This window comes from Hemicordylus capensis, chromosome 4 (assembly GCF_027244095.1).
Source record: "Hemicordylus capensis ecotype Gifberg chromosome 4, rHemCap1.1.pri, whole genome shotgun sequence".
NCBI lineage: Eukaryota > Metazoa > Chordata > Lepidosauria > Squamata > Cordylidae > Hemicordylus > Hemicordylus capensis.
This window is the reverse complement of record NC_069660.1, coordinates 285,020,367-285,047,500: the sequence shown is the minus strand read 5'-3', so window position 1 is coordinate 285,047,500 and position 27,134 is coordinate 285,020,367. Positions and strand designations below refer to the sequence as shown.

At 43.8% G+C, this 27,134-nt stretch overlaps 1 protein-coding gene across 2 annotated transcripts in view; it reads right to left on the bottom strand.

Moving 5' to 3' along the window:
• Positions 1–6,343: 6,343 nt before the first annotated feature.
• Positions 6,344–27,134, bottom strand: part of LAPTM4B (lysosomal protein transmembrane 4 beta) — a 103,293-nt gene continuing 82,502 nt past the window's right edge. For both annotated transcript variants that reach the window (XM_053247869.1, XM_053247868.1), the window contains 2 exons: positions 20,878–20,973; positions 6,344–11,446 (listed from right to left, as the gene is read on the bottom strand). In XM_053247869.1, the coding sequence (XP_053103844.1) occupies positions 11,372–11,446; positions 20,878–20,973 (171 nt within the window). In that variant the 3' untranslated portion in view covers positions 6,344–11,371. The remainder of the gene's footprint in view (positions 11,447–20,877; positions 20,974–27,134) is intronic.

The window sequence follows — 27,134 nt, the reverse complement described above, 5'->3', positions numbered from 1 at the left end:
TCCTGAGAACTTTGCCCTGCCTCTATATCTTCTTGGTATGTATTTGGTTTGATTCAAGGTCACAGACCCGTGCATGGTTGTTGACTATCCACGTGAATGGGTACAGACAAATCAGGGACCAGCACACTATGATGTTTTCTCTGTGAGGAAATCCTCATGTATGGTCAGAAGGTGCATGATACAGCTATCTTGCTGAAACTATTCTGGTTTAGGTTTGGTCAGTTCCTGGATGGGAGGCTGCCTAGAAACCTACATATGAGTTTGGGGAGCAAATGTGGTGTAGTAGTTAGAGTGTTGGACTAGGACCAGGGAGACCCGAGCAGGGGCGTAACGAGGCTGGAGTGGGCTCAGAGACAAAATTTTAAAATGGGCCCCTTGCTGATACACACACACTCACTTCAAATGTGACTTGCCTCTGGGGGGCTCCTTGAGGCGTGGGGGGCCCCAGGCAGCTGCCTCCCCTTGCCTAATGGTAGTTACGCCCCTGGACCCGAGTCCAAATCACCCAGGCATGAAACTCGCTTATCTCTCAGCCTAGCCTACCTCACAGGGCTGTTCTGAGGATAAACATAACCATGTACACTGCTCTGGGCCCCTCAGAAGAAGAAGAAGATAGAAATATAACACATAAAATAAAATAAATATGAGGACTGATAGAGTCAGATGCACCTTCCAGATGTTTTTCCTCATGGTTTGAGAGAAAACTTATTTCAGACTAAACTATAAACTGCCCCTAAGCTGGTTTATCCCGGCAATTTTCCTACAGCAGTTAGGATGTGACCACATAAGAACCATTTCAGTTTTGCCAAGACTGAATCTTAAACAATGAATTTCAAAATTTAGTAATTCTGCCCAAAGCATGCTTGAAAGGAACAGATCATTACATTTCAAAGTACAGACTTCTGTCACTCTGCCTAGTCCATACATGAAAACATTTGAGAAAATATTAAAGAGGGAACACAGCAATGAGCAAAACAATCACAGCCTCAGACATTGCTCAGCTGTTGAAAGCATTAGTGAAAATGCTCTGAATTTCATAGAGTGCCATTTCAGCAAAACAATGCAACTCTGCAAACAAAAACATTACTAATTTACAATATCCAAAAGGATTTTAGACATTCAAGGTACTGAAATAATGTCCTTGAGATTCAGCCTCAGCTCACGTAATCTCTTCAACTTGTTTCCCCAGTAAATATCATAAACATGTCTCTGTCTTTGCCAAACTGGATCATGATCATAAACTGTTTGCTGGATCACTCAAGGACAAAGAGGAAAGGGGGGAAACTTAGCAATACCAAATGGTTGTTCCCTCAGCACCAGCTGTAAGAATTCACACTTAAGTGTTCAGAAATATTTTAAGAAAATCAGTAGCAACTATCCTGGAGAAAAAATTAGCAAAATCTGCTTGAAAGCAAAGCTAGCCCTTAGTGTTAAAAAAAAACACCCTCTAGTCGGCTGTAAGGGCACAACTTTGTTATGGGGAGAGGAGGGAAACATTGGAAAGGAAAGGCAATATTTTTGCGGCAGCTGAAAACAGGAAAATCTCTTTGCCAGCAAAACTTTGGTGACTGTATGTCTGATGCTCAGGGGGTAGTGAATGATAAGGATGGATGGATTACAGAGGGCCAGAAAATACACAGGACAATATAGTGCTGATGGGTAACGACAGGCAAGAATCCAATTGCTTGGGATCAAGTAAAAAAGTGATGGCAGGGGGCCACTGTTGAGCAGACTCAAGGAAGGCGGCTAAGGAGAGACCCTACAAGCCCCCTTTGGGGGAGGTGACCTTGCTTGGCCTCTACAGACCAGAGAAGGAAGTATGGTTGAAGAGTGTACACCATCTTGAGAGTTCCAAGTTCTGGTTTGAAGCAGTAGGGCAAACATGTTAATATTTTTCCTAGGATACCAAACTGCCACTGGTCCAAGACTATTTCAGTGGCAGCATCAGAAACAAAAAATGAAAGAGGGGCACAGAAAAGGCAAAGTGAGCTTATGGCTGAGCTGTCTCACATGTTAGATTTCTAAAACAGAAATGCCTGGCAACTAGGAAGCACTTCCCCCATTCACAAGTCACCCTTGGCTTGTTTAAATCACTTTTAAGTCCCTTGTGCCATTTGTCTATAAAACCCAGTCTTCTGGTTCCTTTCATACCTATGCTATCTTGTATAGTACAGATTTTCCCCCTTATGTTTTGATGCAGGGCAGTGATGGATATACAGCTCTGTTGTTTAAGTCACTCCTTTGCTACAACCCTTTCAAAACAATGGTAGTATGTGAAATGTGGTGTGATGTGAGAGGGAAGGCAATCAGATGATGGCTAGTTACAATTTTGGACACTGAGAAAATAGCAACAATGAATGATATCTCAGACATCAAGGGCATACAGACCTTTTCCAGAACTCTCTTGTTTCTCCTCAGTGAAAAACCACTGGCTTGTACGCCTCTACTTGAGAGTCACATTGGTGGCTGCTCCCAAGTAAAAATGATTTGGGCTTATGAAGGTATTGCTTTTGTTAGTGTGTGTGTGTTTTTTAAATGGGATAGTGTAGTATACACAAATACCGCTGCATTTAGATGCACACAGTTAGTAGCTCAGCTAATTCAAAACAAGCAGATGTTTCAGGTAATTGTCAAGATAAATGGGACACATTTCAAACATTCATTCACAGTTCCATATAATTTTATCTTTATTGGCTGAATGACAATGATGTCCTTAGTGCTGGTGATCTGGGATCCTATCCACAGAACACAGACAAGGAGGCAAAAGTTCACAAATCTGGCCTCCCAATGGAATTAAGAAAATGAAAAGCTGGCCAGTTTTTGCAGAAGCATTTTGGTTCACATCCAAGGGTGTCCAGACAGCTTTAAAGAGCCTTCTTTCCCTGAAGAAGAAAAAACTAATCTTGATTTATCAGAGCCAAGATGTCCTTTGAATAGTGTCAGATGCTATTTTAGAGCTTTCAAATTTTTGAGCTAGATTGTGGTGCAAAAGCTTTAAATATGAATATCTAGGCAGACAAATTCTCTAGAAACATGCACATAATCCACATGCACAAGTTTTATGCACAGATATTTGCATCATACGTATTAGCTCTTAGTCCCGGAACACCTCAGAACAATGTACTGCAGTACAATACTTTCATTCATTACAAATGGAAACACGGAAAAATTGCTCTTTTGTTGTTATTAACATAATTAATGCTAGAAATCTCCACATATCATATAGTCATTTAGAATGTTTGGGTCACTGTTTGCCTGCCACTAGGCATTTCTGGGCATTTCTTTCTCCCATGGATTTCAGTAGAGTGAGATTGTTCTATTTATGTCTATGAGATAGAGGAAGGGTTCCCAACTTTGGGCCCCAAGATATTGTTGGACTAGAACTCCCATCAACCCAAGGTTGAGAAGTCTTGAGACAAACCGTACTTGAATTACATGGGAGCCAGAGGAGGCCTGGCTCCCTTAGCTATTGTTTTTAGAAGGCTACTAGTGGGATATAAGTGGTCAAAATTTGGGGGGTTCAGGGGGTGCGGCTTGTGGATTTCATTAAAGGGCATGCAACCTCTTGCCCCATAATTTGGGCACTGGATGGAAAGATGGAAGCACTGAATTTGAGCACTGTATAGAAAGACCTGCATACTTTAACATTTCACAGCAATTGTATAGGAAACAGAAGTTAAGAGGCTACAGTGAAACAGCTTGATCTCACTGAAAGCAATGGAAAATAAAAAGCAATCGGAATAATGAAAAATGGGATAATACCTGAAGCAGTAATGCAATGACACCATCCCTATAGAAATCCAAGGCCTGATGTGCCTAACAAACTTTAAAAGAGCCCTAAAATATTTTAAGGTTGACTTTTGGTGGCTTCTAAATGGTTTTTAAACTGTTTTTAATTTCTAACTGGTTGGTTTTTTGTGTTTGGTTTATATTAACATAAATTACCTAGAGCCATCTGGATTGGGTGGTGTAGAAATATTTTTAAATGTTTTTATATAAATATAAACTATTACAATATGAATTTTTTTGTAGTTCCCTACTGAAGGGTTTCATGCCTAAAGTACATTGGGAAACATTTTACCCGATTATAACTTTCTACTGCACCCTTTGAGGCTTTGTTTTTGCTTCCTAGCATGAAGGAAATAAATGTGATGTTAAGTAATGAACAATGTTTAACAATACATGGAATAAAGTAATGGAAACATTATTGCATATTACTGTTACACATGACCCCCAACTCTCTCCTAACACCTTAACCTAGACTGATACTAAGCTGATCACTTGACTAGAACCATCCAGAAGGCACCCACCAGTCTAGATAGCGGTCCTGCTAGGATAACATATGAAACAGCAACATCAGGGAATAAATAATGAATGACAAACTTCCAGGGATACATTTCCAGGAGGCACAGTGAGTTTCAGGGGGAAGTGAAGACTGGCAAATCACTCCAGCTGTATAGCAGCCATCTGGATATTTGCCACTGTGTACAGTTCTGGTTACAGCATTTCCAAATTAATGTTTAAACTGGAAGAGACAGAGAAGAGGACAACCAAAATGACCAAGGGATTAGATCACCCTCCTATGAGGAAATATGACAGGGCTTGGGACCTTTTAGCTTAGAAAAATGTTGAGTGGTGGAGAGACATGATTAAGGTCTACAGATTGTTAATCTCTCCCCCGCCCCCCCAATGGTGTGGAGAAGGATGACAGAGAAAAATATTTTTTCCTCCTTCCGAATACTAGCACCAGGGGTCATCCAATGAAACTTACTGGCAATAAGTTTCAGACAGAAGTTCTTCTTCGTACTAGACATAATTAAGGATGTGGTGATGGCCACCAGTTTAGTTGGCTTGGAAAAGGGATTAGCTAAGTGCATGGAGGACAAGTCTATCCATGGCTACTAGTCATAGTGGCCACATGTTGCCTCCAGGTTCAGAGGCACTATGGCTGAATACCATTTGCAGGGGGGCAACACTAGGAGAGGGGGCACCTTCATTTCCTGCTAGTGGGCTCCCCAGAGGCATCTGGTGAACCACTGTTGTAAACGGGATGCTGGACTAACTAGGTATTTGGTCTGGATGTAAAGCTGCTCTTGTGTTCTCTACTAAATTCTGCCAGACAGTGGCATGCCATGTGATGGACTTAGATGAAGGAGACTGGGACGCAACGCTACAAAGTTGATTTGATAAGAACGACGGCATTGATATAAAGAACTGTCCCCAACTCACAGCTCTGTCAATTCATTGCAGGAGTGAAGAATCGAGTATCTGGAGCAGATGTTGACATTCTGAGCACTAACCTTTCAGGACTGATCTTCTCCTCATTTAAAAAAAGTTTTTTAAAAAATCCGTATCACTGTATGGGCAACAGTGTGCCCGTATGGGCAACAACTTAGAAGCAAGTGTGCAAGGGAGAACTAGAGGCGTACAATTCTGGTCTCCACATCTAAAAAAGGACATTGTAGAACTGGAAAAGGTGCAGAAGAGGGCAACCAAGATGATCAGGGGCCTAGAGCACCTTTGTTATGAGGAAAGGCTACAACACCTGGGGCTGTAGGGACCACTGCAGGGAGACATGATAGAGGTCTATAAAATCATGCATGGTGTGGAGAAAGTGGAGAGAAATTCTCTCCCTCTCCCATAACACTAGAACCAGGGGTCATTCCATGAAACTGATTGCTGGGCAATCTAGGACTAACAGACAGAAGTACTTTTTCATACAACCTATAATCCACTTGTGGAATTCTCTGCCATGAGATGTGGTGACAGCCAACAACCTGGATGGCTTTAAGAGGGGTTTGGATAACTTCATGGAGGAGAGGTCTATCACCGGATACTAGTCAGAGGGACATAGGCCACCTCTAGCCTCAAGGCAGGATGCCTCTGAGTACCAGTTGCAGGGAAGTAACAGCAGGAGAGATGGCATGCCCTCAACTCCTGCCTGTGGCTTCCAGCAGCATCTGGTGGGCCACTGTGCGAAACAGGATGCTGGACTAGATGGGCCTTGGGCCTGACCCAGCAGGGCTGTTTTTCAGCCAGGAACTAAATCTTCAGGACCCTTACTTCATCCTGGTTTTTGGAGCACCAGGTTTTCCTAAGTTTTTATTATGAAGATGCCAACAATAACCAGCACTGGTCACAACTGCAGATGCGCTACTGGCCACTTCTACTCTCTATGTTCTTCCCACTTCTTTGCCACTGTGGAGCTCAAACACAATCAAAATAATTATATTGCGTAGTTTATTGATCACAATATTTTGATCCAGATTCCTTTGTACAACTATTCACAGTTCTGCTGTTCCTCAAATGTTATAGTAGACAGAAAAACACACTCCATCCAGAATATGGAGCAGTAGCTGAGGATTTTATTTGCAATTCACATGCAAATCTTGTCATATACAAATAGTAGTTTCATCAGGATTTATAAAAAGTGTACACAGACATGTGGAAATATCCCTTTTTATTAGACAGATTTGTTTACACAGAAGATTTGGATGAGATCTGTATAAGCACTTATTTTCATACAGATGTTTAAAAATTCCACAAAATGAAAGACAAACAAAACACATAGTATGATATCCATTCCATTCCAGACAAGCCTAAAGAACATTCTAGAATTTAACATGGCTATCAGGCCTATTCCAGTGCATGTATGACTGTAACACAGAGTAAATTAAAGGTAAATGCACCAACTATAGCAGCTAAATTGTGACACATTATTGCCTGTTGGCAATTGGGTTATGAAAGACATTGGACATATTTGAGCACCCACACCCATACTCTGCCCAGAGTACTTTTCAACCACCTACGCCTGAAGAGAGAAGTCAAAATGACCACCACTGTTGCTTCATTCTCAATTCAGCCCATCCCAAATCATAACAACACTTTTCAAGAACCTAAGGAATTGGCAAGACCACCAAGTAGTTGAAGTGAAGGTGCCAGGAAGCAAAATCTCCGAGCACCCAAAATAGCTGGCAGCTGATGCAAGTGTGCCATTGGATTTGTGCACAAGTCAACCCCAAATAGATGGGGAGGCATATAGACAGTGGTATCACCAGAAAAGACATACAGGGATCACAGAAGGGACAGAATATTTCAGCTGGGGGGAGCAAGCTTTGTCCCACATGTAAAAATTTCTGGAGATATAACCATGTTTCATATTAAATCTTATGTTCTCTGGAGTTCTCTTCTTCACCCTTGTTTTGTCACTAATTCATGGAAGTTAGTGGAGAATTGCTCTTAAAAGTATCTTTCCTGCAAGCAGTGACAGAGGTCCATTCAGCAATGTGGGGCCGGGGGTGGGATATAAAGTGGTATGCTACTTAACTGAGGTACTTGTCCCTCCATGCTACCTATGCATGTAGAGAACACTTACATAGAAAGCTGCCATATACGGAGTCAGACCATTAGTCTATCTAGCTCAGTATTGTCTTCACAGACTGGCAGTGGCTTCTCCAAGGTTGCAGGCAGGAATCTCTCTCAGCCCTATCTTGGAGAAGCCAGGGAGGGAACATGGAACCTTCTGCTCTTCCCAGAGCGACTCCATCTCCTGAGGGGAATATCTTGCAGTGCTCACACTTCTAGTCTCCATTTCATATGCAACCAGGGTGGACCCTGCTTAGCTAAGGGGACAAGTCATGCTTGCTACCACAAGACCAGCTCTCCTGCACTTCTTTCTCTTCTGTGGCCTGCAAAAGGGTAGATTACAATAGCAGACCCATCTAATAAGAGGTGGCTTGCCTTTGGTTTCCTTATGTCCTACTCAGGTCAGGCAAGACTGGGTGACTGGTCTATATAAAACAGGACTTTGTGTAGTCTTGATGTAGTATGTTGCAGATTATATACAATATATATTACAAAGTACAAATATTCTGCACCAGCTAAACCAAACTTTGACAACAGCAGCTGGACTGCAGCCTGTATGAATTATATCAATCTGGATGATTTCTCATGTTGCATCATGTAAACTGCTCCTGCTAGTCATGGGAAATCAGGGAGGGAGCAACAGAGAGTCCTGAAGCCCTGCCTTCCTCTGACCACAAGAAGTCTCATTAAACAGCTTTTCTCCCGCCAGACTTCACCAAGCACCTCACACACTCAAGCATATCCTCATGACCATAAGGACTAGAAACTAGATTCTTAAGAAGCTGGATCCTACAGCCAGTACTGCATTTTGCTGTTCCTCTGTGGGATCTGTGCACACACACACAGCCTTGTCTATAAAGCAGGATTAGTGCATCATCCTTCAGAATCCTGCAGTGCACAGTTTTTGTTCTATCCTTCTTGCAAGGTGATCCTTCCCCCAACAATCATATCCCACCTGTCCACACAGTTTTTGTTTTCCCTCTTACAAAGCAGTACAAGAGTGTTACTGGTTGCTTTAAGTAACTGATTGAGGGGTACCATTATCTCAGCCTGCCTCTAATCTCCACACAATAGTGGCAGGAGTTTTCCATAGCAGGTATCAAAGTGCCCAAGCCTAAAAACAGCAAAGAGAAATTCTTACTTACTACTTGTATCCAAATAGTGCAAAGAGGGACTGTCTTGAAAGAAAGAAGGGGTGGCAAGAGATCTTTCCGTATTTACAAACTTCTGACATCAGAACTTTAAAACATAAAAGCTACACCTATCTGTGCAGGAGGCACCATTCTGTTTTGTTTTAAGGGAGTACTATGAAAAGCATATTGCACTGGTATAGTGCAGTGGCTGCATACCAGGAAGTCTCCAGTTTGATTTTGACTCTGCCATGAGCTCACTAGGTAACCTTAAGCTAGTCATTCTCTCTGCCTCCGCCTCATACTTGCAACATGGAAATAATTGTGGCCTCTCTGGAAGGGCATGGATAACTGGATAAAGAAGATACCATATAAATGTTGTAAACCGCTACACAAGAGCCACGTTGTTAGTAACAACTGCCCCCAGCACTGTGGAATGATTTCTGATGCAAACCAGGACACACTATTTTCACACCAAAACAGACAGCAGGATATATAAATATATATACAGACTTGTCAGACATGACCCAAGAGAGTTACATGCACAAGGATCCAGCTGTTAAGAACTTGTACATCTTAAGGCAGGGATAGGTCACCTTGGCTCACCTGATGCTGTTTAACTACAGCTCCCATCCTCCCCAGCTACAATAAACTGTAGCTGGGGATGATGGGCATTGTAGTCCAGCATTAGCTGGAGAGCCAAGTTGGCCTACCCCTGCCTTAACGTATGGTTCCTGAAGTGCATATATTTACAGGCATGCTCATATGGGGAAAAAATAAAATCAAATCACATTTTGGACACTCAAGGAGATATTTATTATTTATATCACCATGTGACTCAAAGAATGAATGGTGTGGTCTCAACATACATGGGGCACAATCCAGAAAACATTCAGTATTGTTAAACGACCATCAGTTTCAATAGGAGAATACAATTTAACTTTCATTGAAACCAAAGGAATCCAGAAGTACTTAGAAGTGTTGTGCCCACATTTGTAATTGCTAGATGGAACTAAACAAGCAGACAAAGGATATCACCAGAACTATGACAGCAGTAAAATAAATCGCCCTCAGACTGAAGCACAGAACTTGTATATGGAACTTGAACCATTATCAGATTAGGGACTGTGCTCCCTTTCCATTTGCAAATCGATTTGCCATAAAGATAAGTGGATTAACCATCTAGATACACTTGAAGCATCCTGCATAATACAAGGGTGTCATCTCCCCATGATATTTTAAGAATCAAAGACCTCACATCTGGCATGCTAATATTATGCATCAGACACATGTGCCACTGCATGAGCTGCACCTGTGATACACGTAGCAGAAAGTGTGTGTGTGGCTGTTTCACAACCCCATTTTAAAAAACAACATTTTAGGAGTACTCCTTAAAAACAATGAATGAGGCAGAATAGAGTGGGAGGCGAATGGAGGCTAATATCAGACTCCTCCCTGCTGTAAAGAAGAGCTGCTGTATCAGTAGGAATACTGGATCGCAGGATTGGCAAGACCTTAAGAAATTCATTCATGTGCAGGGTCCCCAGAACAGTCCACATCAAGATCTAGATTCGAAGCTACATTACGGAGAACCCCATCAAGATCACATCCAAGGAGGAAGGGCAAATAGGCTAGTGGTGAATGCAATAGGCTTGTTCTCATGGCCATAAACTGGTTAGGACAAGTGTTCTACCCAGCTCCAGGAGGCTTGTGTGCTCTCTATTTATGTTAGTGTGAGAATACAAACCCAAGTAGAAAGGGGAAGTGATAGTGTGGGGGCCTCACACTGGGTAGGATGGCTTTCCCTCCAACCTCATTCAACAACTGTCCTACCCAGCACAAGGCTTCCATATGATCACCTTCTCCTCCTCCTACCTCGGTTTTTATTCACACAATCAGAAAATTGGGAGTGCACACAGCTCCTGAAGCTGGGTCAAATGCGTGTCCTACCCAGTTGATGGTTGTGAGAACAAGGCTAATATCTCTCTTAATTGGCCCATTCAAGGACAGTTAGACCCAAATAGCTGAAAGACTCCATTTTATGCCAATGCCACCCAATTCCGATGCCTGGACCTGCCACCTCTCACCCCCAGCAGTTCCAGTCTGCATTCCTGAACTAGGTGCTTTGACTCACCAAAGACAGAATACATCTTTTTAGTCAGAGCAGAGAGAATGTTTCTTCTAGCCAAGCTTGACCTTTTCAAGGAAAAAGGCTACGTTTTTAACAAAGTCCAATGGTAGTCAGAGGAAAGTGTGTTCTTCAGATTTCAGTGTTAAGCTACCTATGATGAAAAGCCCAAGTTTTGAGCACACCAATGTTTGCTACCCTGTAAGAGAACTGTGAACAATTGTTCTCAATCTCTTATGATTAAGAACAGCCTAGCTCAGAACATTCAGGACTTGGGACTTTTATTTTACAAACACTAAACTTTTGTTGTCTCCGATAATGTTTTGTTTTGCCTTTGGCTTTCTCACTCTCTTTTTAAACTGACAGTAATAGAACTTGAGGCAAGAAAGATTTAAAAAACCTGTTCCTGTTGATCTGGAAACTTTGTTGATAGCAACCAATTCCATGCTCTAGAGCTTTTTGTTTTTATTTTAGGGGGAGGAGTACTAAAGTCAAGGACAGATTTTGTACATGGAGAAATAAACCTACAAGTGTGGCAATTGTCACTGTAGCTAGTCAAGATGGTTCTCAAGCCAGTTCAATGCTGCTTTAGACCCCCCAAAAAGAGAAAAAGATGAAAAGTTAACTACAGCAAAATAGCAATAAATAAATGTTGGAGATTATACATCTATCTTGAAAGAGAAAAATCTATTGCTCAGGTGTTTGAAAAGTAAAGCTATTTGTTCTTCAGGAACATTTCACATGTTGCTTATGCAGAGACATAAGGTGGTGGTGGATCCTTGGCGGCACCATTTGCAGGATCATCATACGGGGGCAACAACACCTGAGGGGAAGCAAAAAAGAAAGTAAGGTGTATGCCAATCCATCACAAGTTATACGGCAATCACTGTATCTCTCATTGGCTTTAATTCAGTATGTTTGCATCCCAACATTTGCCTCTTTCATACGGCAGCAAAGTTCAAGACATTCAAAGCTTTCATGCAAATTCTGAGCACAAGTTTAACTCTCCATAAGTAGACTTCCCTGCTACTTCCTAGTGCAATCTTCCTTTCTGTACGCAGGCCAGACATGGACCTTGCACAACGCTGGCAGAGTCACCTATCGGTCAGCTCTTGCATTACGAGAAGAATCTGCCCCTTTTCCCAATTGCCACAAAAGTTGTAATTAAACAATGTGGGTTCCTCTCCGAATGCAAGAGCTGACTGACTAGGAGGTGGCACTGCAAAAATCACACAAGGTCCCTGCTCAATAAGCATACAGAGGGTAAGATCACACTAGTAACAGCACAGAAGCATGTGTACAGAAAGTAAGCTGATGCATGCAATTTTGAATGCCCTGCATTTTATTGTTATGTGGAAGGGGACTCTTTAACACATTATTTGAAAGGCAGTTTCAATATACTGGAACAAAATGATTCCAGTGATTGATTGATTGCATTTGATTGACTGATTGCATTTCTAGACTGCCCCATCCAAAGGCTCTGGGCAGTGTACAACATTTAAAAACAAAACATTAGAACAAACACCATTTAAAAACACACTGCTTAAAACAATATAAAAACAATTCTAAAACAATTCAGAGCCATTTAAAAACCAATTAAAATACTTAATTGGATATGCACCAGCTGCAGCCTGGTGTTCTCCTCTGGATCATTCAGATGTGCACTGGCAAACTGCAGACGGGCCTGTACATGTGCTGCCTTGAGCAGGGGAACCTTGCGGGCACTGCAAGATTTCAGTCCTTCACAGCGTAGTGTGTTACCAATTGTTTTCTTGGTGACTATGGTTCCAGCTGCCCTGAGATCATTGACAAGTTCCCCCCGTGTAGTTCTGGGCTGCTTTGTCACCGTTCTCATGATCATTGCAACTCCACGAGGTGAGATCTTGCATGGAGCCCCAGACCGAGGGAGGTTGACAGTTATTTTGTGTTTCTTCCATTTGCGAGTTATCGTGCCAACTGTAGTCACCTTCTCACCAAGCTGCTTGGCGATAGTCTTGTAGCCCAGTCCAGCCTTGTGCAGGTCTACAACCTTGTCCCTGACATCCTTTGACAGCTCTTTGGTCTTGGGCATGGTGGTGCATTTGGAAGCTGAGTGATTGCTTGCTTCTATGGACAGGTGTCTTTTATACAGGTACTGTAACAAGCTGGGATTAGGAGCACTCCCTTACAGAGGGTGTTCCTCATCTCAGCTCGTTACCTGCATATAGTGAAAAGACACCTGGGAGCGGAAATCTTGCTGGTTGATAGGGGATCGAATACTTCTTTCCCTCACTACAATGCAAATCCATTGCTGACTTTTGGGCACTGGGCTTTTGAGGGTTTGTTTGTTGTTATTCTGTCTCTCACAGCTACAATAAACCTACCATTCCAATTATAGCCTGGTCATTTCTGTGTCAGAGGGCAAACGGACAAAATCAGCAGGGGATCAAATACTTATTTCCCTCACTGTAGCAGGGGTGTATGAATCAGCAAGTTAAGTACTGACCTCTTAGTGCCTTTGTCTCCCAAGTAAGGTTATCTTAAAAACCGATATGATATGATACAATAAAATACAATTGTTGTATTGTTTTATTGCTTTGTTGCAAACCACTCCCTGAGCAGTAGCAGGGAGTCAGTTTTAAAAATTAACATCAAGATGTTAATTGCTCATTTCCCCAGGCTTGCAAATTATTCTCACAAAAGGGTCATGGAAATTCTGCAAAACAAGCATGTCTCCAGCATGATTTCCCCCTTCTATGAAGAATGTAAGAGGCATGCAAGAGGGATATCATGTTTTTGATTTATCTATATCTGGAAGAATATTTTATGGCACCGGATTCTCCTGTTGAAGATTCCACTGAGTAGCTACAAACTAATTTTGGGATCTGCAGCAAGTCCCATCTGCCTATGATCTTCCTCAGTTACAAAAAAACCCAGCAACAAATGAGCTGGACCAGAAGACTCGTTTCTTCCAGTCCACAAGCCTTGCTTCGTACATATTGGCAGGAGAGCTGCTTCCAATGGTGTGATCCCCACACAGTTGCAGTATATATGCCTTTGTCACTACTGCAATCATATGAACTTCAGAAGCTGCCTTACACTGAGGTTGGCTATTGTTTCAGTATTTTCTGCACTATACTATTAGAAAATATCCTATGCTAGTCTGGAAAATATTCATCATTTTCTAGATTAGTAGTGGGTCTCTACCATTTCAAATGGTGGTCTTTCCCACCCCTACCTCAAGATGTTAAGGATTATTTTTACTAATATTTATATTGAACTTGAAACCTTTGCACGCAAAGCACATTTATTTTTATGTTTATATCCCGCTCATCCTCTAAGGAGCCCAGAGGGGTGTTCATGGTTATGTTTATCTTCACAACTAGTCTGTGAGGTAGGTTAGGCCGAGAGGTAAAGTGAATGCTCAGTCACCCAGTGAGTGTCATGGCTGAATGGTGACTTGACCTCAGGTCTCTCTGGCACTAGTCCAACACCACACTAGCTTTTGACCAATGAGTCACAGCTTCTCACTCAGCCATGAGGTGGTGGTTCTGGTTGGGTGGGAAAGACTTGTGAGCCAGCGTGGTGTAGTGATTAGAGTGCTGGACTAGGACCGGGGAGACCCAAGTTTAAATCCCCATTCAGCCTTGATACTAACTGGGTGACTCTGGGCCACTCACTTCCCTCTCAGCCTAATCTACTTCACAGGGTTGTTGAGAGGAGAAACTTAAGTATGTAGCACACTGCTCTGGGCTCCTTGGAGGAAGAACTGGAAATAACATGTAAATAATAATAATCAACCACGAATGCTGTTGCAATATTTATCATATTTCTATACTATACCACCTGACATGCATCCCTAGGTACATAGATTAAAATATAATATAAAAACGTGTGTGTGCGTAGATTTCATTCTTCTCCACAATCAAGCACATCTTCTGAGCAGCAACAGTTGCTGCTGCTGCTGCTGCCGCCCCGCCCCCCCCGCCTTGTTTTCTCCCCCCCCGCCTGCCAGCTTCTTCCTCCCCACTGGCTTCTTCCTCCTGCCTGCCAGCTTCTTCCTTCCCCCCTTCCTTTCTCTGCCCGCCCACTGGCTTCCTCCTCCTCCCTGCACCCATCTGCTTCCTCCTCCCCAGCTGCCATCCACCTGCTGTCACCATCCCCCGTCCTCCGCCTGTCCCGTGGCCATCTGGCAGCTCTCCAAACTCTCATGAGAGCTGCCACGCATGGGAGTAGCCATGGGTATGTCTTAGAGAATTAAATATATAGAAGATAGATACTTACTACATTATTCAGAGACAGATATAGGTTTCATTTTTAGAAGGTACACACTTCCCAATGCTGGGCAACCGGGCTTTGTATATCTTTGTTGCATTGCTTTCGCAGGCATCTCTGTCTTACCCACAGGTACAGGAACTTCATTACAATATTCCCAAATGGAGTCTCTTTTACAGCCTGCTGCCATGATACAAGTTTCCCTTCTACACTGGAGGATACACTCAGAAAGAGTTGCCTCAGCACTACACATGAATATGATCTATTCACTTTTGTTTTCACTTTCTGTTCCCCTCCCCTATTCCTTGCATTTGTATCCAGATTCTTCCTCACTCAGATATACTCCACCCCTGTTATGACCAAGATCACCCCAACTGGACAGGAATTGAGGTTCCCAAAAGGCCAGGCCTGTGTCAGAAACCAGCATCCCAGGCATTAGTGAACTCGTGAGTGAACTAGTTAATTCCCGGGAAACAGGCCAGATGGCCTGTCCTGTGTCACAACAGTGAATTGACTTGGGGAAAGTAAGACTAATTCTATTTTTCATGCAGCTTGCTATGTTTTGCTACAATTGTCACCACTGATTTCTTGTTTCACATATATTTAACATGCAATCACTTTGGAATGATTTTAGAAAGCACATTAAGTATATTTACACAAACACCAGTTAGTGCTTTTTCCTGGACATGTTTTTGACTTCCTAACATCTCTTTGGGGCAGAGAGTTCAAGCTCAAGTTTTGTTCACACAGCAGAGACAAATCTGCAAAGCAAATGAAGGGATTCAACTGGGACCTTCTGTATGCAAAACATGTGCCATACCACTGAGTTATTTAATACATCGTTTTCCCTGCCTTTCCTGCACCATGCCTGAGGGAAGAGGTCTCATCCTTACTTGCTCAGTGCAGTTAAGTTTAGCTGCTGTACCATAAGTCTCAGTGCTCCAGAATCTTAAACTGATTCACAGCATCAGCTGTAAGTTTTGAACATTTCCAACTGCTGCCTCAGCCCCACACCAGGCAACCTCCACGGCTTAGTACAAGGCAGCTCAATGGGGCAACTGCAGTAGAATCTAATTGTGCTGCCTTCTCCATCCTAAGGTGAACCCCACCTTCAAGGACTGGCCTCTACAGGCGTGGATTAAATCAACAGCCACACCCAGTATTGTATGTATGTTCTGACAGACGGACCCAAACCATTCTGAGGTTGGTCTTAAATTGATCAGACATTTGCTTCTCAATCCTCTTTCTTTCGTCTTGGGAAACATTCCTTCCACACCAGCACAGCTGTGAAGAGCTATTTGCTCTTAGCAGCAAAACTAGATTGCATCCCGCCAAGCATTGTTTTAAAGCAAACAGTCGTTTTAGGAGAAACACAAGAGGCCAGGTCATTAAACTGACCACCTGCTCAAGGTTCCCCCGCCCCCAAAGCGCTACCATGATGCTGTATCTGTGACTACACAAACATGTTAAAGACCACCCAGGGGCATTAGCCGATTAGTGCAGGGTGAGGAAGAGCTACATCATGCACAAGATCTCATAGGGAACTATGAGGCACAGAGAAAAAAGGCGGAATATTGCTTGTTCTGCTCTTCTGCCAGGCAAAGCTTAGCAATGCATTTACTCCTACAGCCTGTCCAGTCAGTTAATTATTAGAGCAAGGGTGGGTGGAATGAGAAATGAAAATAAGCATGGAAAAAAAATGGAAATGTACCTTCCATTTGTCTATTTAAAAACTAAGTTTACAATCATGGTAGCTGATGGAACAACAGCGATACCCAAGTAATGGCCAGCAACAGCAAACTCATTAACCTGGCGTACATCTAGAAGACAGACATACCTGGGATGAAACCCAATGTAACTTTGTAGACCCATAAGATGCCACTCCAGGGATCCTGACATGACCACTCTTCACTGGAATGGGTCATCTACATGTTCCACTCAGGTCCATCCGACATATTACAAAGAACTTATGGCTGCCACTTAACAGTGTCTGACCTGGATCTCCTCCCCATGTTTTCCAGATGTATGGCAGGCTATCAGTACACTCGGAGGCAGCCTCCTCCCACCCAACCCCACTGCAGTGGTTGCTGTTTGCAGGTAGCTTGGGACAATCAACTGCAATGACATCCTATCACACATCTTTTTCAAAGGTTGCCAGGGAGATGGAGGCAGGTGGCCTGGAATAGCAGCAGCCACATACTCCTTGTACTATGGTATCTTGACCAGAGATCAGCCTGAGACAGAATATCCTGTTCAGAGGTGGCATTTCTGGAGAAATATGGTTTATGAGATTACCTACAAGCAAGTTGCATGGAAGATGCAATCTAACTAGCTTGTGTTGGAATTGGACCGCTGTAAACTGGGCCAGTTCGACTGCAAACTGCTTTGAGCCAGTTTGAACTGGTTCATTAAACCAACTGGCCCAGCCGATCAGTTCGACCAAACTGGTTTGAATATCCGTGGTTCAGTTCAAATTCGGACTGAACCACAAAAACTGCTCCATGCACACCTCTAATACCATGTTCAGTCTGCACTGCATGTCAGAGAGGAGGGATAGGAAAAGACTTTGGCGTGCCATTTCTACTAGAGCAGAGAAGACCAAAACAATCAACAGCTCAGTAAAAGATAACTCCTCACGAGGTCTAGTGTGCAATGATGGAACTAGCCCTGCCTTTTGTACAGCTATGCTGCAGAACTACAGCACACTCTGCATGGGGGTGGCACCATGGAGGGAAGCCGCATCTCCAAGATAGGGCTGAGAGAGATTCCTGCAACCTTGGAGAAGCCACTGCCAGTCTATGTAGACAATACTGAGCGAGATGGACCAATGGTCTGACTCAGTACAAAGCAGCTTCTTGTGTTCCTAAGAGCTCCACAAGTGTCCTGCTCATAGGAACATAGGAAGCTGCCACATAATGAGTCAGACCATTGGTCTATCTCGCTCAGTATTGTCTTCACAGACTGGCAGCAGCTTCTCCAAGGTTGCAGGCAGGAATCTCTCTCAGCCCTGTCTTGGAGATGCCAGGGAGGGAACTTGGATCCTTTCTTCTCTTCCCAGATTAGCTCCATCCCCTGAAGGGAATATCTTACAGTGCTCACACACCATTCAAGTCTCCCATTCATATGCAACCAGGGCAGTCCCTGCTTAGCTAAGGGGACAAGACATGCTTGCTACCACAAGACCAGCTCTCCTCTCTGGGGACTGTATGCAGCCACTGGCATCAGCATGCACTGGTCCCCATAGTGAGCCTGTGTATATGCAGGATTGCTGTGCCTTGTATCCCACATGGCAGTGCTGCAGGAAACAAGTTAGCTTTTTCCTGTTCCAAGATGGACAGTGCTGTGTCCTTCCTACAAGACCGAATACAGTTTGGAGATTTTGCCTGAAACACTGGCTACATGCCATTTGTTTAAGCGTTCCTTAATGTATTATCATCTGTCAAGTAGTTTCCAGGGTGCCTCCCTCTTCGGCTGAGCAGGAAGCAACTTAAAATGTTTATCTATGAGCTTTTCCATTAGAAACCACCCTGGAGTGATTACAGATGGAAGCTGGACCGCCTTGGGATAATTTATAGCCTTGAATTCCCTGTGCTGCCAAAACGTGCTGAGGAAGACATTTGTAAAGGCTTTGCTTGCGCACGTGTATTCGACTGCTCGGTTTTGCAACCTATCTATTATTTTTAGTGGGGGAGGTTCTTTCTCCTTAGGCACAAGGCAGTGAGATGATTAAATCATATAAATATATTCTGTGCTATAGGAAGATAATCTGGGACTCATTAGGGAGATATCTCCAAGCAGGGTGGCCAACCTGAGCCTCTCCAGCTCTTATTGGACTACAACTCCTATCATCCTCAGCTGCAATCCTCAGTAGGGGTGTGCAGAACCTGTTCAAATTGAATACGATTCGAACCGAACTGGAATGACTGATTCAAACTCAAACCGAACCAGCCCCCATGCAAAGGGGATGGTCCGGGTTTGAACCGAACCGGGCCCATCTTGGATCTAAACAGTTTGGCCTGGTTCAGGTGGCTGTGCTTGTAAAGGGGAATTAAGCAAGGATTTCCCTTTATAGGCAAAAGGGATCCCTAACACTAAAAGGGGGTTGGAAGTATGGGCAGGGGGGCACCTTACCCACTGCTGCTCTTCCAGCCCCCACCAGCACTCACCCCTGCAGTGTGGGTCTGTTCCATAGGTCCACTTCTGGCCTTCGCACCATTTGTGTGACCTCTGTGCATGCATGGAAGCCATTTGCATGAGTGGAGGCTAGAACCAGGCCCCCACTGGCCTGCGCTGTAGGGAGTGCTGGTGGGGCCTAGAGGAGCCATCGCTGGGGGTAAGGTGCCTTCTTGCCCACCCCCCGCCTGCCCTTCCAACCTCTTTTTAGCATTCAAAATCCCTTTTGCTGGTGATCTTACTGGATCCCCTTTTACAAGTATCCCAGACCAAATCAAACTGGTTCGGCTGCATGAACTGAACCACTGGCCGGTTCTAATGAATCGGTTCGCAGACTGGTGGTTCGGTTTGAATTCAAACTGGACTGCCCAGAATGGTCCCGTGCACCCCTAATTCCCAGCTGGAGATGATCAGAGTTGTAGTCTAACAACCACTGGAGAGGCTCAACTTGGTCATCCCTGCTTCCAAGAACTTGGCCTATAGGGTCGCATGCAAAATATTAGTGGGGGAAAGTCTACAATTCCAGATCCCCTCTGTGTAATGGTGAACAGACATTGCTTCTGTGAATGACAAAGTGTGGATTTGATGAGACTGCTGCAGGACATTCCAAAATATTCTAATCATTGCTGTCGTCACTAATCAGCACTGTGCCCCATTCTTTCTTCAGGACTTACTAGAGGCCAGCCCACAAGAATATGTTTTGAGGGAGGAGGGGGAGACAGAAATTTGTTGTAGATTCTCCCATTCTTCCACAACAGCCAGAACAGTTATTGGCACAGGCCCAGTTCAACCATCCTTGTGGATGCACTGTATGAAGAACAGCCCTGCTGGACCAAACCATATCCAGTTTCCCAGAGAGGCCAACCAGACGCCTCTGGGAAGTCCACAAGCAGGCTCCCCCAAACAACTGGTGCTTAGTAACATTCTGCTTTGAATATTCCATCTAGTCATGACTAACAGCCATTGAGACACCCTATCCATTTCTATGCATGTGTCCAGTTCCTTAGGAAGCTGCCTCATCCTGAGTTTGACCATTGGTCCATCTAGCCTGGTACTGTCTAGGAAAACAGGAAGCTGCCATATACAAAGTCAGACCATTGGTCCATCTTAGTATCATCTACACAGACTGGCAGCGGCTTCTCCAAGGTTGCAGGCAGGAGAGTCTCTCAACCCTACCTTGGAGATGCTGCCAGGGTGGGGAGTGGGGACTTGGAACATTCTGTATGCAAGCGTGTAGATGCTCTTACACTGACTGGCAGCAGCTCCCCAAGGTTTCAGGCAGTAGTCTTTCCCAACCCTCTTTGGAGATACCAAAAATTGAACCTGGGTCCATCTGAATGCAAAGCAGATGTTCTACCACTGAGCTACGGCTCCATCCCTTCAAAGCAGGGGTTCTCAAACTTGGATTCTCTGAGGAGGCTGAGCTACTACTTCCATCATCCCCAGCCACTTTGGCCATTGTAGCAGATGTTGGTGGTTCTAGACCAACAACATCTGGGGACCTGTTTGAGAACCCTCTGGCCTTAAAGCCATTCAAGGTAGTGAGAGCCTCTGAGACAGTGTGAAGAAAGCAATGCTTAGGCTGGTATGGCTGATGGCTGTCATCTTAGTAACAGTTTGCTGGATCAGGTCCCTGTTTAATCTGCCAGGCTCAGATGAGTCACCTCTGGGAAGTAGCACAGCCACATTTGACAGATGCCAGGCCAGACACTTCTGCTTCTTCCATGCTGCAGCACCTACGGGGACACTCAAAAAGGAGGCCTGCTTCTGTCTGAACCAAGCCTGCACTCCAGACCCAGAAACCCCATGCAATTTCAACATGCTTACCGCTGTGTCATTAGTAGTAATGTAGACCAGCACATCAGAGTTGTTTCTGTTATTAATGTATCGATAACAATTCCATACACAGCTGATCAGATAAGCCTGGGATGGGGGAAGAGAGAGAGACTCGTTAAGCTATATTAAGTTTTCTTATACATTTTTCTATCCTTTCAGGAAAGGAGTAGCAATATAGCAGAACTTGTTGCTACAAGGAGGAGTACTTGTAGCAGAACACAAAGCATTGTAGCACTTTAAATCAAGCTTGTAAATAGCTACCTGCCTAGTAGCTTGTAGCAAGTAAAAACTGCTTCCAGGAAACCAGCCAGAAGGTTGTGTCAAGTGGAAGAGTTTGGTTTCAGGACAATGATGTTTATGAGTGTGTAGACCAGCATCTTTAGCAACTATGAACATGCATTCACCATGCTGTCTACAGGCATACAAATGGTTGTCCTTTATGAGGTTCAGGGATTGCAGAAGTCACCTGTGCACAACAGTGACAGGTTGCTTCTTGCAATATCACAAACTCCTCTCCAAGCAGTTTTGTAGCTTTTTCAAAAAATCCATTTTTTAAAAAGCAAATATTTAAATATAATATTTACTTTGTTTAAAGCATGCAGCACACCTGAAGATTAGGGTGGAATAAATCAGTTTTCAAATCATCAATACATATGTCCATTAAATGCAGGCTTAAATTTAGGACCAAAACCTGCAGTAAGTTCCATTTGAAGGTGTGCATACAAATTCTAAGACAGGTACGTGTGGGTTAGTTACATTTGCAAGACTACCTTAAAGAATTAAGAGATTCTGTGACATAAGCTTTCATAAGTAAGAGCTGGACTAGATGGATCTTACAAAGAGGTATTTCACACACTTAAAATTCTGCTAAATCAGAAAATGCACAGGGAATTGACCGTTCATGGGACCCCATGGAAGTTCAGCGGTATGTTATAACTGGGGTTGTAGAAAGTTGGGCCCATACTGCACAGCATCCTCTTGATGGAAGAGTGGGGCGTGCAAACTCCTTCCATTTTGCTCCAAACTGCAGGGATGCTCCTTGCAAGTGTGCAAAGCCTCAAAGGCTCTTGAGGATCACCTCTGTGCTGTAGGTTGCTTCTCCCAGAGGAAATAATAGGTATATATTACATTTAGAAATATAGTTTACTCAGACAATAAGTACAAACGTACTAATTAAATTTTAATTTTTTATTTAAAAAAACAACCCATATTGACTATGAGCTGCTGATCTCCAAGGAATACAGCATTCCTTATTCTTTGACAGGCCCCACTCTTGGATTAGGGGGTGTTGTCTTGTATGTAAACCACATGCTGCAGAAGATGGAGGAATCTGAAGCAAACAAGAACTCTGGGAGCATAAAAAGGCCAAAACATAACTTCTCATATGACTATATCTGAGCACCTTCTCTTAAACATGGTATTCAACACTCCAGATATTTCATAATCTCTCCCCCCTCCACTTTTTAAAGAAAAATATATGGGGGGGGGGATTGGGTCATCTCCCCCAATTTTCCAGGCCTTCATATCTCTAGTCCTACAGTGATAACACAATTCTTAAGAGCCACAGAGACTCTGAGCATTTGCCACCAGTGTACTCAGGGTTTGGAGAAAGATGGAAGGAGTGCATGTGCCCCATGCTTCCAGTAGCTGGATGTGGCATATCACATGAGCCTTTATGGAGTAAGCTGCTTTAATCAGAGTCAGACGATTGGTCCATCTAGCTCAGTACTGGCTACACTGACTGGCAGTGGCTGCTCCTCAAGGTGTCGGGCAAGAATCTCTCCCAGCCCTACCTGGAGATGCCAGGGATTGAACCTGGGGCCTTCTGCATGCAAAGCAGACACACTTCCACTGAGCTATCGCCCGATTCCGCCCCCGCCCCATGTAATGTGCAAAGCTCCCTTATACAGAGTCAGACCACTGATCAATCTAGCTCAGTATTGTCTACACTGACTGGCAGCGGCTCTCTTAACAGGTGTCTTTCCAGGGGGTATGATTACCTCCAGAATATTCATATTAAATAGGGAGGTATTAACAACAGCTTATGTTTAAAAGCTGTTCTTGATCTAAATGTATTAGAGTGAGTTTTCCACTGTTATTTCAAGTTTAGCCAACTTATGCTTGTTATTGTTCTTTTAAAACCCCACACATTTAATCCCTCATTCGTGGAGACACAAGAATGAGCCAGCCCTTGTGGCTGAACCTGGCTATCACGTTACTGAAAGCGGGAGTAGTTTCCCTTGGGGCCAGGCTCCTGGAGGCTAATTAAAGAGGTCACTCGTCCGCCCACAACAGACAACCACAGTGCTCACTCACGCTTGTTTGGGAATAAGAGCAGCTAGAAATTGCTTGGTAGCCAAGTGCCTTGGAAAGACACTCACACACACAAACAGCACCAAGCCTCTGTAATGGAAATTCATTTTGCCCAGCAACTTTCCTGCAAATCTGTCCTTAAAAACCTTTTATGTTTTTCTGCTGAAATACCATTAGGTTGAGCCACTGACCTATTTAACAGTCTATATTCCTTCCCACTTAAATACAGGAATAAAATTTCAACACAGGATTCTAAGTCTTCACTCGTTTGAACAGAAAGTTAATTTCTCAAGTTCCCTCTCTCATATTGCATGAGAGAGAGAGAGAGAGAGAGAGAGAGAGAGAGAGAGAGAGAGATCCCTGGATGCAGATATGCTTCTTCTGTATTGAAGGATTGACTTAAGGTAATGGCTCAGGACTAGAGGTAGGTAATAGGAGCCTCCTAGGTGGGTCAACAGGCCGAAAATTGGAGGAATTAGGGATATTATAAGGAGAAGAAAATTCAGTTCAAGAACAGAGGCTGACAGGCAAGTCCAAACCATTTCTATTTGTTCCTTAGCAGTATGTTTAGGAACCAGGAAATAAACATGCATTGATGTGCAGATGCTCCACTTCTGAATAAGTGTCTCCTTGCCCAGTTGGCAGAGAATTGGGATCCGTGTAGAGTGTGAAAGGGCCTTAAATGTTAAGAGAATGTCAAGCTTCAACACAACCAAGTCCTTGGCCTTTATTTAAACAAAATATCTTCATTTGTCTATGCATTCCATTCTGAACTTAACTCACACGGTATCTCTTTAAAGAGAGGGAAAGGTCCAGACTGCAGTAAAAGGCTGCAGAATTTAACTACAAATTTATTTCCATTTTACTAGTGTCTTCCATTTTACTATGTCTTCCATTTTACTAGTGTCTTCCATTATAAAGTTACACGCATAAGCATAAAAAGGTAAAAGCCATATATATTGCCTCAATTGCTTCTGTGTCTTGAGTGCAAGTGCAAAAAAGTCATTTCATCTGGTTTAAGCAAACATGATCTGGTGAATGTATTTTAAAGAATACAGCAGAAGAAAGCAAAGATGGCCAAACCGAAAAGCTTTCCATGTACAGGAAACCACAAAATCGAGCCGTGCTGGCTGCCAAAGATTAATAGGATCCAGTGGTTTGGTTTTACAAGGCTTTAAAGGGCTCTTACCACAGAGCAATGCTCCATCAGTTGGCTCATAAACAGTGATACAATTAAAGTCTATCTTTAATAAAAGCAACTCAGGCATACATGAAAGAGGACCACTGCTTCTTACTGCTTCCCTGCAAACACCAGACCCATGCAAACCCCTTCCCCTTTTCCCACTGCAACAGGAAAACTTAATGACTGAGAACTTTTACCAATTCAACAGAAAATTTCAGTTTGCTGACTTTGCAGAAATTGCTGCTGCAGGCAGAAAATTGGGTGGGAATGGGAGGAATTAAAATCCAGAAGTATGAAGTAGGGGGCAAACAGCTTAGAAGTAGCCCAGCCAAGAAAATGAGCTAGGGATCAGACTTCCCCACAAACTGTATGAGTCAGCAATGCAGTACGGTTTCACAGAAATCTAATCTAGTTTCAGGTTGCACTAGCAGAAGCATTATAACCAAGACGCAAAATAATATCACGACTTTTTTCAGTACTGTGAAGTTGTACTGAACATGCCAATTTTGAGGGCCTATTAAAAATTTAAGAAGAGCACAAAGATGAGAAGGGTAACCAATCAGTGATGGGGCCCATAGCTCAGCCCTTGAGTTGTGTCTGTTATCAAATGATGCAAACAGTACTAAGCTAGATGGATCAATGGGTGAACTCAGTATAAGTCAGCTTCATAAGCAATTATAAGTGCAGAATTTAAGTTGTCAAAGTACAGTTTGAAGAATGGCAAATGTTTATTTTTAAGACCACCACATTGTAATAGGCGGGGAAGAATCTGAAAAACCTTCAAATACATCAAAAGACAATTTAGAAAGAACAACAGAAACAATTATTTCATATTCTCTGTGTTATTTCTCTATGTAAATCACCCTGAGCCATTGTTGGAAGGGCACTATAGAAAAATAATAATATTCCTCAAAAAATAAAGAGAGACCCAAGACTGCTAGTTTAACAGAGGAAGCAGAATTTTTTTGAAGTTGAACAATAAGAAGAACTCCCTGCAAATAATATTTTGATTTATAGGTTTATTTAGTGCTGTTGCCGCTATTTTGCTGGCCGAGACTCTTGCATATTCTAGTTATGGAATTTCATGCATCCTAGGGTCCCCATCTTGCATGCCTTTGGTCCCACACTTACAGACTGAAGTGTGATTCCCATTCCAGATTATCCATTCCAGTGCACAAGAGGGGGACTAAATTGGCCCAGGGTCAAGTGCAGGGAAGGACCAGTTTGCAAAGTATGGAAGAACTAGCATGTCTGGTGATGGATATTGTTTTGAAGTTGAATGGGAGTGGTAAGGAATAAGCTCAGGGATATCAAAAGCATAGATTTAAATGGAAAATCTATTAGCGCTGCCAGGGCCATCCTTAAGGCGGGGCGACCGAGGCAAATGCACCATGCTGGCACAGGCCCCGCTCAGCCTGCCCTCCTCTCTGCCCCAGTCCCAACCACTTCTCTTTCCCCGCAGCCCAACTGGAGCCGATCTTTTGTGTCTGTGTGCAGCTTGAAAGGCTCCCAGGCAAGCTGCTACAGCTCCGCCTCTCAGCTGTTCCGCGGGGCTTCCAGAAAGGCCTCCATGCAGGCCAGCCTGAAGCTCAGGAAAGCAGGCAGGCAGACAGGCAGGCAGGCAGAGTGTACAGCACCAAAGCTCTCTGCAGACCCTCTGCCCAGCTCAGCCCAGCCCAGCCTTAGTAATGGAGGAATAATGTGATTTCCTTTTTTGTGGTTATCTCCCCCCACCCTTGAATATTTAGGGATTGGCTTGCCATTAGGGATGGGCCTGGACCGGTCCGGACCTTGGTGGTTCGGTTCGGGGGTGGGGGGTAGCTTTAAGAGCGGCAGGAGGGTTTACTTACCCCTCCCGCCACTTTCCCGCTCTGGCGCCGTAATCTTAAGAGTAATTGGAGCGGCAGGATACCTCCCTGCCACCCCTTCCCTGCTGCTGCTCTGAAAACCTCCCAGGAGTGCTCTGTGCGCACGCATGTCAGAGACGTGGGAGGTTTTCAGAGCAGCAGCGGGGAAGGGGTGGCAGGGAGGTATCCTGCCGCCCCAATTACTCTTAAGATTACAGCGCCAGAGCGGGAAAGTGGTGGGAGGGGTAAGTAAACCCTCCCGCCACTCTTAAAGCTACCCCCACCCCAGTGCCGGACCGCAGTGTGGCGGTTCCGTACGCACCCCTACTTGCCATAGGGCTTTGGTATTGAGCAGAGATGTAGGGCAGGGTGGGAGGAATGTGTATATTTAAATTGAAGTGAATTGGACAAATTGTTGGTAAAAAAAAAAAAAACATCCAAAAAGTCCTATGAGTGGCTTGTTTCATGGCAGAAAATTACAAAAACATCTGGAACAATATATAATTTGTTTGTTTGTTTATGAATGCACTATGCTCAAGTTGATTTGCAACCCAGAAGGTCTGAGAACTGTGAAGCATATGTTGTGCTTTTTATTTGCCCCACACATGCTGATTCACCCCTAGCCCCACACCCCGCTAGGCTGAGCACTGCTTCCAGCAACCTGCCAACTGATGACTGACAGCACATTTGATTGTGGTTTATAGTGAATTTAGTCTATTCCAAAAATCTGCAAAGCAGATGTTTTGTTGTTGTTGAACAACCAGACGCTTCACACAGAGTTCACACTAACACCCTAGTGCCGATTGGACTTCTGTATTGAATATGCTTTCCTCACTTACCAAGTCAGGTGCACAACAGATGCAGCATATAGAATAATGGACCTGCAGGCTAAGGGCCATTCTCCC